Source organism: Bombus vancouverensis, chromosome 16 (assembly GCF_051014615.1).
Source record: "Bombus vancouverensis nearcticus chromosome 16, iyBomVanc1_principal, whole genome shotgun sequence".
In the NCBI taxonomy this organism is placed as follows: Eukaryota; Metazoa; Arthropoda; class Insecta; order Hymenoptera; family Apidae; genus Bombus; species Bombus vancouverensis.
The window spans coordinates 10,301,635-10,317,199 of NC_134926.1; the positions used below are offsets into that span (position 1 = coordinate 10,301,635).

General features: G+C 34.7%; 2 protein-coding genes across 2 annotated transcripts; both read right to left on the bottom strand.

Moving 5' to 3' along the window:
* Positions 1–1,070: 1,070 nt before the first annotated feature.
* LOC117160166 (uncharacterized) lies at positions 1,071–5,673 on the bottom strand. The gene is made up of 4 exons (XM_076625766.1): positions 5,515–5,673; positions 4,072–4,438; positions 3,285–3,539; positions 1,071–1,310 (listed from the first exon to the last, which is right to left on the bottom strand). Exons 1-4 carry the CDS (start codon positions 5,524–5,526, stop codon positions 1,159–1,161), a joined length of 786 nt encoding a protein of 261 aa, XP_076481881.1. The 5' UTR covers positions 5,527–5,673; the 3' UTR covers positions 1,071–1,158.
* A 6,645-nt stretch (positions 5,674–12,318) lies between these two features.
* On the bottom strand, positions 12,319–14,448 carry LOC117160162 (uncharacterized). The gene is made up of 2 exons (XM_033340684.2): positions 13,902–14,448; positions 12,319–12,941 (listed from the first exon to the last, which is right to left on the bottom strand). Exons 1-2 carry the CDS (start codon positions 13,986–13,988, stop codon positions 12,441–12,443), a joined length of 588 nt encoding a protein of 195 aa, XP_033196575.1. The 5' UTR covers positions 13,989–14,448; the 3' UTR covers positions 12,319–12,440.
* Positions 14,449–15,565: the final 1,117 nt, after the last annotated feature.

The following is a 15,565-nucleotide window of genomic DNA, read 5'->3' on the forward strand; positions in this document are numbered from 1 at the left end:
TCTGACAGAAAATCTGAACATATCTCCGCGAATTTTAATCAAAATCGCGACATTTTGAAATGTTTGTCTTTTGTGTTTCTTCTTACTTTTGCCTGGCCAATAATAATCGATAACAGTAATAATAATAATATAAATAAAATAAACGTGAAATGGCCATGAGGACACGTTCTCGCTAACCCGGGATCGAAGTGAGGAGATCTTTCTGATTCTTGGATTACGTTAACCGCAATGCATAGCGAAATCGAATGTAGGTTAACTCGTGGTTTCTGACGACTAAATAATACTCCTTGGTCATTCGTTCGGCGCATTGGTTTAGCCGCTTCTTGGCCAAGAACTGCGCGTTAACCTATATGATACAAATTCATTAAATATCTGAAATGCAAGAGCCGATTTTTTTAATCGTATTACAGCAAAATCTGACTGTTTCTATTAAGCGATAAATGTGAATTAATAATATATAGTTTCTAGAATTGGATAGTTAATTAAATTGTTCAATTAACAATTACTATGATATATATTTACATAGTATTTATGTAAGTAATGGAATTTTAGATAACGAAAGAAAGAAACCGTTATCGTTTGCGGTAAAAATATTCGCAACTGAGCGAGTCGCTTCTATAGAAACATTATCTAAAGGTAAATCGTTTTACGATAAAACTTGAAACTAAACCGTCAGAGTAGAAGCATTGGAATTTTCTGATATTTTTAACTATATTCATTTTTCTAGAAAAGCAAGACACAGGTTTCTCGAAAAATAATTTTAAAAAGCTTCCCCAAAACTTTGGAAAATTTAAAAACTTCCAACTTCAATCTTTAAAAAAAAAAAAAAAAAAAAAAATAGGAAGAACAAGCAAATAATACAAATCCATTAAACAACCCCCTTAAACTTGGAAATGTTTAGGGATCTGTCAACATCTGTTATTAATATTCGTTAATTCCTTTTCTCTCCGAAAAAAAAAGTAAAAACCAAAGTCAATTAGAAGCAACTTAAGGAAATTTCTCCGATAAGATGCAAAAAGATGAAATAAATACAAACGAAGGAACGAAGGAAAGGGAATAAGAATGACAAGTTTAAAAAAAAAAAGGAGGGGAAGTAATTTATTTGCCTAAATTATATACAGATACGTCTTGATTATGAATTCAGTAAGCACCGAATTGTTACGATTGGTAGTTCTGGGGATGGAAAGCAGGCGTGCCGAACGCAGGTTGACCTTGAGCAGGATACGAAGGTGCTGCGCCAGGAAATACTTGTGCAGCAGGAGCACCATATTGAGCGTTGTATGGAGCTGGAGCTGCTGGACCAGCATAAACTGAAAGGAAGTAAGAAACGATGCAATTGTCTATTACCGATTCTTGATCTGGTGAAAAATTTGAAATAAACCTGTTTATTTCTCTTTTCTATGGACGGAGACAAGTTATTAGAAACTTGTAGATCCGATAATTTGTGATCGATTCTATCATTATTCTGATAAAATAAAAATGATTATTCGATAATGATAACAATTAATAGTCGGTAAGTCGCCCAAATAAATATTATAATGCTTTACCATATTCCTCGATGAGGTTGAGGAAGAGCAGAAAATATCGATTTTTACCGTTACACTGTATATCTGCAGTTGTCGATCTTCCAATTAAAAGGTGCAAATTATAGCAACCAAGGCTTAAAAAATCGATCAAGGTGACATGTCAAGGAAGCTTAAAATTCCTTTTCGTGATTTATTCACACGAGTCATTTAATCAGTTCCAATTTGCTTTAGGATCGGCAGTCGAACGAATCGGGACAAGAGGAACCGGTTCCTGTCTGACCTTTCCCCTTCGTTATTAATGATGCAAGCGTCCATTTAAAGAGATCGAGACAATAAAAATGGTTTATTTAAAAATAGCTGGTTGCTTTCTAATTCTCGTTAGTTCAATCTCTCGCACGGTTCTTTCTCTCCTTGGAAAAAGAAAAATATGGTACTCGATTAGTTCGTCATCTTCGACGTCAGTTATTTGTTACAAAGCACCAGTTTCGAATAACTAGAGTGAAACTCGTTCCTGACCTACGACGTCGTTGTTTGATATTCCAGAAGAGAAATGGCCGGGTCACGATTATATTCGTAACGATTAGTGGCCATACAGGCCATTCTCACAGGAACAATCGAACGATTAACTTGTTGGGCAATCAGTTGGTTCTTACGTTGCATCAGGGTGTTACGAACGTATTTATAACTGGTCAGAGTTCAGTCGTTCCTGACTGTAGAAATTCCTCGATTCGATTTGCAGAAAATATTACATCATCGAAATTGTATCGAAGCTACGATAGAAAAAAGTTCTTGTTGGAATTATTGGAAACAGACTTTTGTAAGTAAGACATTTTTTAATAACTATATTTTTGCTCTGTCCTGCTTTATAATTCTTAACGAATCAATGAATTATTCATTTGTGAATCAAATTATTCTAATTCTCTAGATTAAACGTTAGGAAATTAGATTAAAAATTATTCTGTTTCACAATACTCGTTATTTTATCCCATCACTGGCATACTTTTTTTAATGTATGTGTTACGCTTAACGTTGCGTTATTTCAATGTATCAGATACATTACATGAAATAAGAAACAAAACGATTTACATACATTTGTGTCATTCTTCCCGCTATCCGATCCTTGTACACGCTATTTCATACAAGAATCGTTATCATTTTTGTTCAAGCATATTTAACATTATGTGTATCCTAAATTCTCACGTTACATTCAAATATTTTACATAAAGGTCTGACTTAGATAATTGGCAAAATAATCTACCATTTATGTATATTAAACTAGTTATTTCTTATTTGAGCAGTGTGACTACTTCAATCACATTATATCAGATACCTTCGATATTATACTTCACTGAGTATCGTATAAGGATTAATGCTCTGTATTAAACGAACAGAAAATGAGAATGCTACAAATATCGAAAAGATTTACGATAAAAAGACTATAGAATATTATAATAAAGGAACTTCGGAGTTATTATGTGCGTGTTGAAGTGGCTTCAAATTTACTGAATTTTTTCGAATATTCTCCTCTAATATCTGTAATAAATTAGTAAATAGAAAACATTCAGATTTTAAGGAAGAATATTTTCAATAAAGAAGGGCACCTTAAAACGAAAGAAACTATTAAATCTGCAAAAACATAGACTAACAATCAAAAGTAGTTTCCAGTTATCTGTTTTTAGTTTCCATAACAATCTTGTCCAATTATATTCCAAATATATCGGATTCCTCCTCAAGCAGAATCCCTCAGAGCGAACGTACCTTGGCCTTGCACTTCCGGTTTGTATTCCTGCGCAAATTTATACGCCCTTGCTTCGGCCTCCGCCAGTTCCGCCAACCTGGCGGCCTTAAGAGCAGCCACTTCCGGCGTATCGATTACGGTTCCATCCTCGGCTAGAGGCGCTGGAACAAACCTAGCGGTATTCGTAGAGAAACTTTGTTGGCCAATGAAGTTCGTGTTTCCGGTATAATATGGCTGGTACGCCGGGTTAGGTTGACTATACGATGGTGCTGGAACTGGAATTTGTACGATTGGTTTTGTGAGTATACACGATTAGTAAAATTGAAAAATGAGAGAAACGTGGTTAAAACTTATTCGAAATATTAAAAATACTGGAACTGAAATTTTTGTCGTTGACTTTTTGAGTGCACAGTTTACAAATTTATTAGGAACATTAAGGATATCCATTTGTTATTTATGATCTATTAAAGGTGTTAAAAATACCAAAAATATAATCATGGTAGAACTAAAATTTTCGTGGTTGCTCTTCTCAGTACTTATTTGATAATGTTGGTAAAATGAAAAGTTTTACTTGTGATTTTTTACTTAACACCGTTGCCTTCTTCCGGTCCATATACCCAATAGATGTTACTACAATTTACTAGAATTTATTAGATATTTCATTTGGCTATTCAGTGTAATTTTTGTACCTTTTGTATATTCAACGCTTTTTATGAACAAATACTTGAAAAAGGGAAGATATCTGAAGAGATACAAAGTGAAGAAGAAGCGAGGAGGACAGCAGAATTAATATAAATATTATTTTACCTGGAGCTGGTTGATGATAGTTTGGTGCAGGTTGATGATACTTTGGCGCAGGAAGCTGACCTGCTTGGTTTGGCGAGGAAGCAGGAATGATATGCGGCTGGGTCGGTACTGGATTGTATTCAGACGACTGGGGTTGATTCTTGCTTTCTTCCGCCGCTCTAGCCGCTGCTCTGGCGAATTCCGCAAAGTGTGCAGCCTTCGCCTGAGCGACTTCTGGCGTGTCGATCACGTTCCCATCTTGGCCAACCGGTGCTGGAGGCGCGAACCTTTGAGGTCCTGGCTGAGGGTGGACCTGGGGCTCGACGAAAGAGGGCGGTGCGCCGAGGAAACCGGCTCTGCAGCTCGCTACCGTAACGATTAAGACGATCTAGAATGAAATAGGAACGTTAAGAAGGTACAAAAAGAAATTGCGAAATGATTAATAAAATAAAATACATTTTTGTGCTGATTTATATTTTTCTGGATACAACAAAGTGAGATTTTCTAATTAATTCGACAGATTAAGTTATATCGTATTAGGGATGTATACGAGTTGAGAATTTTTAATTAAGTACGATCTTCTGCTCTCGTTTTAGTACTTGGATAGAAAGCATGTTTAGGTATAATGATTCCCCTCTATACATTTCGCTATATACAGAACAAAATTGTCCTTCCATGGATCTAAATAAGCTTTGAAACGCAATCGTCTAGTCTCGTATGCTTCAACGTTGTTTATTCGTGAAATGAAAGTTACAAATTTTGAAATTCAACATTTGCGAATTTAGCGATTTTCAAATTTTCCAATGAACAATTTACAATTTGAGAATGTTGTAGTACAGATAGAACTCAACTCAGAGGGCATGATTTTGATCAACTTTTTCCTACCTATGTTACTGACGGTCGGCCTTAGTTTCCGGGACATTTGCAAAAAGCTGTCGCTACTATTACAGAGAATACTACGTAGATTTTAGCGTCTATGGCAGCGTCTGTGTTAGTTACCAATGGCTGGCTGAATATTTCGTTTTATTTTTTTTTTTTTTTTGTGAATATTTTGGTAACTAAAAAGCGTGTTCAACCCTTATGTGTATAAGAAAAAGTTGTTTAAAATATCCATTTCTACAACATCGGAAAATCATCGAGATCCGGAGGATAGTCGGTCCTGCTACAGTTTCCCCAAATTACAAACGAACTAAATTTCAAATACAATTATTTTAACAAAAACTTCAAGCGTGCCTAACGAAGTTTGCCGCTCCCTAAGAGAAATTGAAAAAAATTTTATCACAAAAGCCACTCCAAAAATCTTGGAAAACTCCTCTTTAACATATCTATAAACCCTAAACCCATTCTACCTCCTATCGTATCTCTAAGCTCCGCGTGGGCCTCTACCGACCTGATCTACCCTAACCTTTCACTTTCCTTTGTTCTTCACGTCGCCCTATCCACTCACGCGAGCAGGACACTCACCAATCCTCTCATAGTATCTTTCTCTCTTCCTCTCTTCCCTCTATAATCCCTCTCTCTAAAATCCTTCTGAGCTTGTTTCCTCTTTTTTTTGAAAGCGCTGCTGGTGACCAGTACTCGCTTGTTTCCGCTGCAGCCACGGTTAACCCGGCCCGGCCCGACGTTTTGTGTTCCTGGTGAACGGCTGTTGGTAGCATTTATAGCGGTGATCATCCGCCCCCTCCCACGTGGACCACGATTGGCCACGATCTGGAGGGAGCCAAGGAGGTGATCGGCGAACCCACGTAGCCTGGGAAGCGCGCCAGGAAAAAGGATACTCCCTCCCTTCGGTTACCCGGCTGGCAGGACCTTGGCATTTCAACGGGGTCCATGCACTCCTGTACCGGAAGGATGGGACCCGAGATACTGCGACGGGGCTCATGAAGAAGGTTTTGGCTAGGTCCGCGTCAGGATGTGTCAGGATAGCTTTGGATCGAATTGCGATAAAGGATCAGAGATTTGGAGATTGTAAATAAATCTCAAGTTTGTAGATCGTTTCTTATCATGGCAAGCTTTAGTTGCTTGGAACGAAGTGGACTGGACAGTGGCAGTCAATTTGAGATTTGGATTCAGACGCAGTTGAGAAGCAGGGATTTTGGAATTCGATATTAGGTGAAGGTTTCGATATAGATTCTTTAATCGCGGAAAGCTTTAGTTGGAATAAAGTGAAATTGAGAGAGGAGTAAATTGTGGATTTAGATCGGATTGCGATTAAAGTTGAAGGTTTTAGACCGTATAATTGCGGAAAGCTTTAGTTGGTTGGGATAAAGTGGAATTGAGGGTGGATTAAATTTGGGATTTGAAATGATGATTTGAAATTAGATTAGAATTGATATACGTACATAAAAGAATATTTATGGGCACTACTTCGATATTCGATAGAATTGGAAGGTTCAGTGGTTAAGTATGATCACTTAGAAGCGAGTTATAAGTGGCTTGCCGATGAGTATCGAATTAAATAAAATTAGATTGGTTGGAAGAGCTAAAGAATTTTGTGAGTGGGAAAAATATACACATAGTGTCTAGATACAGAATTATTAGGAGCGTGGGATTGGTAGAGGTATAGAATTATAGCTTCAAAGATCAGTAGGGTTACTGAGGTATGCAATTTGTAAGGAGGAGATCACCGAAGACATTAAAGCTGTAGGAGTAGAAAATTATTCTTTTAAGATTTTACAATCTCTTCTATAATTCTACGATATTTTGAGAGATCGTAGAATTTTTGGATTAAACAAATAGAATTAGCGAAATGTTTCAGGAGAAATACAGTTAAGAAAATTATTCACTTACGATATTATAAAATTGTCCCTAGCTACGTGCGTAAGTTACAGCTTAACAAATTTTCTAGCATCGTTGTAAAGTGCTAAACCAAAGTACCCGAGACATCGTCTAATTTGCGAGCAGAACGCAATGAGAAGGTAGACAACAACTACGTTTCTGGTAATCAGGGACCTGAGAAACCTCGTGAGATTCGTACATCACATGAGAAATAGGTTACATCGTGATAGAGGAAGTTACATCCGAGACACTTTTCTTTCTAATTACATATGGGAAATAGTTGTATGTTCGCACTTATGAGAAGATGCTTAATGTAATAATAGTACAATGTCTACATCTCCCTTTCGTATTTTATTTCCTTTTCTCTTTAAAATATAAAGTTCTTCCATATCTAAATTTATTAAAAATTCGAAACTAATTTATACTATCCTCTCTGTTTGAATATTTATCAAATATTCTTTTTCTCTTAATTATAAATTGTAGAAATTTTACTTAGAAAGTATGTTATCAAGGGTTTTGCGAATTCTAATAATTTCAGTCATTTTTTAAAGCAGTAATGGACAAGTTCATTAAGCCGTCGTTTATCATATATGAAATAAAACTTGTCGAGATCTCTCTCCATTTTGTTTTATTTCTCCTCTCGCCCAACATTTCGTTGTCCTTTAAAACAAAGCGGTGCATGGGAGTGTTAAACGACTTACCAACCCTGAACGAACGAAGGACTCGAGGCTGAAGGACACTCTGCAGCAAGAACGCATTCCTTCGATATTTTTGCATCGCTCTCGAAGTATGATTATAGTGTACGAAGTCAGATCGTTCGATCAAAGAAATCGATTCGTATGAAAAATTCGTGTCATGCCTGGCAGAGGTGTCATGATTAATTAACAGGTATTAACAAGAACATTAACGACTATATTATATGTCTGATTTATTATTAGTCGTGATTTTTTCATTTATTGATTTATCGCGACTTATTGTTCCGACACATGTTGAATTTTGTATTGTTCCAAGAGTAGAAGTATCGGATCCTTTTCAAAATTTAATTAATAACTGTGTAATAATAATTTATAAACATTACATATACACGTGTACAAATGAAATACCAAAAATATAAAATTATATTTCATTCGTTCCATTCTCGAGATTGTGAATAAATAACGAGCCAACCAGAATCTCAATGCAACCATAAATTATTGATACGGAAATTAAATCTACGATTTCTACATTGATCGTTTCAATAGCTACCTGTTTTAAGCGATATCGATACAATAAAGTAGATCGTTAACGAAATGTAGATACATAATTAAAATTTGTGCAATTCATCAATTACGGCTGTCCATAGTCAAATAACTTAAGAGACATTGAAAAAATTAATCTTTCGTGACATCAAGTGATTAAAACGTAACAGACAGAAACATTTTTTGTTCGAGCCAGAATTTATCGAACGACAACTATCTCGATTTAATAATGTTTATTTAAATCGTTGACTATTGTAAGATTTCTTAAGACATCTCTTGTAAGAATCAATGTATATTTTAATAATTACGAATAATCAAAATTTTTCTATTTGTTCAAATAAAAATAGTTTTTTCAATAATCAAAATATAAATTTAAAATTCATTTGAAACAAAATTTACTCATAACGAAATTTTAAACATCCAACGTTTATTCGAGAGCAAATCCAAAACATCCAAACTTAAGTTATAAAGAAATTCGAAGAAATTCGGAATGTCCAACATCTATGTAACAAAATATTCCAACTTATATTCAATCGATATTCCTCATAATGGTCTAATAACTTTAAGAAATCGATTAATGTAATTGATCGAAGCAAATGTCGAAAGAAACAATCAAATAAGCGTCAAAGGCAAGAAAATAACTACGAGGACTGTTTTGTCACCCTATTGCATGTGTAATTGGGAAATCGCGAATATTTGCTTGTCCAGGTGTCACAATCGCCGAAGACAATTTTCAATTGGCGAAATAACAATCGTAAAAACGATTTTGTAACTGCGTACGAGTAATATTAGAAAGCCGGCGTGTTCCCTTTTTTCTCAATCGATTGGGAGAAACCCTTTGATATTACATCACGGATCAATTTTTCAATTACTGTATTGCGGTCATCTCTTGAAAATATTTCGTTATCAATACGGGTCAGAGACTACGAGAAAGAAAATTTGTCAAAGTTTGTTTCGTATCTTTGCCTTATAAAATTATTTTTCAATTATCGAAATTAGTCAGCAAAAAAGTACATTAATATTTCCAGCAAAAGTTTTTCAAACGTTGATCAGGATTTTTTGTAGATGTAATAAAATTTTTAAATGGGCGTTCTAAATTTGTAAATGTCACACTTTTATACCAAATTATTTCTCAACAATCAAAATTAGTCATCGACTATGAAAAAGGGCATAAATTTTTTTCTATATTTTCAGAGAAATAGTTAAAATTTTATTACAATGATAAATGAATAATTTAGAAAGGTAAGAGAGTAAACTATAAAAATGATCAATTTTTATTTTAGTTTTGACGGAATATTTGCTTCGGGAATTTTTATGATACGAACAAAGTGAAATATTTTATCGCTATTTAATTAATCTAGAAACTCATTAAGATCATCTACTTAATTTATGTACATATTGTGTCCGACACATTTGTACTTAATTAGAAGTCATTAAGAACGCATTGTGTACCTAAAAAAAAAGCGAGATAGTCGCTTTAATCTTTTTCTCCCGAATTCCAAGATCGCTTTATCGCAAGACAACCAACATTTACGGAATTAAATATGAAATGTAATTTATTATATCAGAAATAAAAGATATTTCATTTACATAAAAAATTGTTTTTTAATTCCTAAGAGAAAGACGTAAAAAGTAGAAATTAAGTAACAAATTCCTAGAATTACTTTAGTAATTAGTTATTATTAAACAAATTTTACAGTCGAAACTCTTAGAAGTTTTATATGTAGAACACTAAAAAATTTAGAAAATTTGTAATCTTCTTTTATTTATAATCGTATGTTTTTGTCTGTGACAATGTTTTTAAAATGATCGGGGAAATTATTTGACCGATGGATTCAGTCAATAACCAGTCCTCTCGATCGAGATAAGCTATCGTAATAGTCTCTTTTTAGAGGCACGCCCCGTGATTGAGGAACAAACTCGTCGACCGTGAATATCGTAATTTTCGTGACTTTGAAACGAGTGTTACTCGAAGGACACTGAACTCTTTCCGAAGTCCTCTGGAGCCGGAAGTCCATTGTGTATTTATCTTAACCAACAAATATAACATTTTCTAACAACTTCATTACCCTATTTACTTACTTTCCAATTCGTTTAAGTACGATTATATAATACTTTAAAGTATCACAAAATTATTAGCATCGGTGTATTATACGTGTAATTACAATATTATTATACACTATTAACTAAATTTATCTAATTAAATAAAATGTATGATTAAGAAACTTGCCGAGTTATTCTACAATTTCTGAAGGTTTATATTTCTGAACAAATCGAGACACGATAGTGAGCTTCGTAGCTGCCATCGTAAGAACATGTCGTTGTTATAGTCTCTTGACAATAGTGATCGAATTTATTTCTACCTCTCGGAGCGTGTGCGTACGTGGACAATACTCTTCGTGGGCGCAGGAAAAGGCTCGAGTAGCGACCTTGACTGCCTCGTATTCCTCGATATCCTGACGAAGGAACGGCGTGAAACAGAGGTTCCCAAACGAAGGGTGAGAAATGCATGGAAAATTTATGTGCGATATTACTTAGCTTTCGACAAAGTTGCGGTTCGATATTGACTGAGTTTATGATCATTTTTGTCCGATGTATCATCCGAGAATTTTAGTTTGGAAATTTTTTGTAGCATAAAATTGCGTATGATAATGTTACTACATACAGGATGTTTCTAGGCTATAACTCTGTCCCAGGAGGAAAATTTTACACTGTTTAACGCGATTCATGTACTCTTCCTTTGAAAGGGTCTCTATAATCTTTTATAAAGCATTCGATGCGTTTTTCGAATTCTTCGCGAGAACCTATTAAGATAGGTAGGATACAGAGTGTCTGGTTTAAAAGATATTTCAATTTTAGTTTCACCAAATTTAGAATACGAAAGGCAAAGAAAACGTAGACACAAGCACACCGCTCTCCGCTTTTCCTTGTTTCTCATATTGAAATTGCTAATAATTTTGAGTGGTATCTGAATAAAATTGTGCATTGTAAATAGCTAAGGAAGAAACAGATTTAATTAGAATTTGATAAGAATAATGGAGATACCAAGACGCTATTCCATTCCTTACGTATCTTATTTCATTTTCTCGGTCTTTCGTTGTGTATCCCATTTCTAATACACACAAATCAAAATTTACGCTCCACGTCCACGCATTATACTGCGTAATGCATCCCATTACCAAATTAGACGATAGAGAAAACAATTAAAATACCCACAAAAGTATTTTTCCCACAGAATATAATTTCTAGCCCACAACTTTCCTACAAAGCCCACGAAACAACGCCTGCCACAAAATGAAATTCGATGGAAAACAAATTTCCCATTGTGGGCTTTGTGGGAAAATTGCGGGCGACAAATTTCATTTCGTGGGATTAATCGATATTTTATATGCAGTTTGTGGCCTCCATTTTACATTCAGTGGAAAAGGTAATCTGTCGACTTTAATAAAGGAATGTGGAAAATGTGCTATAGAATAAAGTACGCTAGGTACATATGGAATAGAGACGTGATGTCGGAATTAGGATGGTAGATGTGGGTTAGAGATACTGGATATGGGATATAGGTGAGAAGATAGGAAATATAAAATTACCTTACCTTGTTAGGTATGGGAATTGGAGTATTGGTAGTGGGATTTATGACATAAGATGTAGGATGTGAGGTACGGAACGTAAAAGATGGGGTAGAGTAAGGAAAAGAGGGAAAGATACAACACGACTATGCAAAAGACACATTTATTATATTATAAATGAATAAAGATTTATCATTTATTTAGGGCATTATTTTCAAAAAGTAATAAATTTCATACATGTACCCATTGCTTAAGTACTGTTCAGTTGAGCTTTTTTTCATTAACATTTTATTGATTGATTTTATAATTAATTACTTCTCGTATAAGTATAAATAAAAAATAACCAGTCCATCGAAGTACAATTTTTAAGAGACGATATTTTGTTTAAAACGTATTCTATACGTAATATACTAATCGTCATATGCCGAAGAAATAACGATCTCAAACAATTACAACACTAAATATATCTTTAAGAAAATCCATTAATAAAATATTCCTACCCCTTACGTATCATCGTACTTCATCCCTTAATGAAATATATAAAACAAATTTACTCAATGAATTACATAAGCATAACTTCTCAAAAGGTTTATAAATTTGACCAAAACCCATTGAACATTAAAGTAGAAAATTCTAGATCAATGTGAAGGAAAGAACAAGCGAAAGATACTAAAAACTCCATGTAATAATCATTATATTCTTAAATATCGCTTTATTTAGTCGGCTTACAATTATGTACAAAAAATGAGTGTTCCACGTAACCAACGTCGCCACAAAAGACAATCCAGCCAGTCGTGTCCTGTCCTTATATCAAAACCTTTTGAATAACTGGAGCAGAGTATGCGGACAGAACCACAGGAAGCTCCAAATTTCCTTTCGATGCTTGTTCAGCGGCATGTTCAAGTTTCTCGTTGATATGAGCAGCAGCGTGTTCTGCTTTGGCTAAAGCGACTTCCGGTGTGTCGACAACGCGACCATCGGGTCCTAGAGGAGCTGGAGGAACGATTTTGGCTGCAACAGCCACAGGTTGCAGGCTACCGGTGATTACAGGTCCTGTGTAAGCGATTAAATCGGCAGATTTGAATGCTTCGTTAGCCAATGTGATTCTTTCGTTGATGTGGGCTGCTGCGTGTTCTGCTTTGGCGAGAGTCACTTCCGGAGTGTCTACGACTCGGCCATCTAGACCGATGGGTGCACCAGGTACTAGTTTGGTGATGGTAACGGGCGACGCCAGAGCTGCTACCTGTGGCGCCAGCAGAAGGCCTGGACGCGCGTATACTGCTGCCAACACGGCAGAGAGAACAATCTGGAATTGAAAAAGTTGGGGATTCTTACTGCTTAAAATAGTATTATATCGCAGTGTGAAACACACGATTATTTTGACTATGAGCGTTTTAGGACTTCTAGGGTCGCAAGGATTTTATTCGACTTTCAATTTGATAATATCATATGCATGTATTCAAATTTAAAAATTTCCGAGTATAAACAACTTACGAATATATTCAAAAGTAGGCAATTCTAAGATTGTCACCATGGTGTCAAAAATAATAAATATTATATTTGTGGATTAGAAAATATAGTAATTCTCGATCGTTGCATTTTCTAAATCACTGGATGATACTATGACTGAAAGATTAAAGTTCGTTACAGTGAAAATAGCAAATATTACATTCACGAGATAGAAAACTTCTCAATTCCCGATTACTCTTAATTAAATTTACTGATTGCTAAAAATACAGGTTCCAATTTTTTCACGTGTGTTTATTATTGTATACTATTGTACTTAGTGTGGAATTTACACACTGATTAATTAAACCCAAGAATAATGAGAGTCGAAGGTGAGTATACACTTCGAAGACGTGAAATTTACTCGACAAGAGACGAAGAGAGCGAGTGTCAAACGTAAATTGAAAATTGATTGAGAAGATACAAAATACGTAGGAATACGAATTAATAGTAAAAACCACGCTATATATCACGGCATATATTTTAGTAAATCGTGTACTCATTTTTGACTCTAACAAATATATTAAATTTCGTATCATTTAACGATACTTTTATATGCGTACAAAAATTTGTCACTGCGAGAATAAGATGTAGAACCTGATAAAAGAATAAGGATACGTATCGGTATTGCCTTGGGCACGCGTATCTTTACAAAGCGTCTTCTCAAACAGCTCGAGGTAGAAGAAACAAAGAGAAGCAGAAAATTTACACGAGTAACCAAGAAAAACCAAGGCTGAACGTTCGCCGAGAAAACACTCACCAGGGTCTTCATCTCGTGAAACAAACGTGGCTCCTTGCGCGCTATCTGAGGTACAGTACTCGCCAAGGTGCCTTGGTCCGGTCTCATGGTGTCCACTTCGTCCCCTCGTCTTTATATAGCACCTGGGAGAAAAGGTTTCGCTCCATGGGGCACGTGTTCATCGATGGGAGAACGCGCGAATGGGAGACGCCCTGTCCAATAAAATCAACTACACCTGACATTGACATTCGTCCTGATCGACATCCGATTGGAATTCGTCTTTCTCTGTTCCATGACCCTCGAATCGTTGATCGAACCACTTCCAACGTTCCATTCTTCCTTTTCTCGATCTTTTTTGTACGTTTTTTTCTTCTTTTAATGGATTAGGTGAACTTCTTAAGGAGTTGTTGCGAGATTTCCTACTTCAGTGGCCTTCGAGTTTCTTTGACAATTTAAAATGAAATGCGTAGGGGAATTTTAATTAACTTTTTGTTGGTTTGAAAGGGAAATTTAGGTTTAAGGATCGTTGTTTGGTTTAATGGATTTGGAATTTTTACACTGTCGAGACAGATTGTTAAAACGGATAACACAGTGGACGTTTAATTATGGTTTTGTTTGTCACGTTTGAAAAGGTGATTGAATCGGTAGATTTTTATTTAAATTAACGACTTTGAGATATTTTAATTGTCCGTTTGTTTCTGTTTGAGATTTTTGGTTTGGTATCCCGTGAATTGCATTTATTTGTTTATTAGGAAGATAGGGAGAGTTTGAAATGCACAAGAATATCCAAAAATTATACGAAACATCCAAAGTAGAACTCGTCATAATATTTTGGAAATAAAATAAATTTCCGTTTGGTTTCTATCGTTTTACTTGTGTTAGTGAAAGTATCAAATAATTATAATATCACTGTATTAAATATTAAATAAATTTGTAATACTTTTAATAAAATAAAATTTGATCATTTTCCACGGTTACAAATTTTATGAATTTTTTATTACATTTTGCTGGTTGCATTTATCATTACCAGATATTGATGTGTCAGGCTGAAATGGAGTAGAATTTTTTTGTACGACAGGAGATTACTGGCGCTATGTGTAATAAGAAATAATATGTTGCAAGTGATTGTAAAAAACCATGTTTCAGTGTCACGTTTCAGGTAGAAGCTCGTAGATCATTATGTAACGTATTGTGTATACGGGTTGAGAAATTTCGTTTTCAGTATATTCGACACAGTGTGTTTCTTTATTAATTAATAACTTATTAATTATTAATTATAACGATAAAACATTAATCGTTACTAATTATTAATTATAAAACATGTTTATTCTACTCCATTATTTCGAACGATTGAATATCGATTGAATAATAATCGTAAAATTAAAAAATTGTATGTTATAAAAATTATAAGAAAGGTTTGATATAATCTTTCAATTAAAGTACATATCGGTTCCTAAAGTTAACATTTACGCGACGATAATATGGTAATATCATGCCAGTGCTATAGATAGTATTACAGCTCCATTTTATTATACGTTTCGATACCACACCGCTACGTTATACCCTCATTATTGTAACAATATTAATTTACTACAAAATGCAGTGGTTAAGTTTCATAAATTATTTTACCTTTAAAATTACGTGAAAGGAATAAACAATCTCGAGAACAATCTCAACAACGTTAA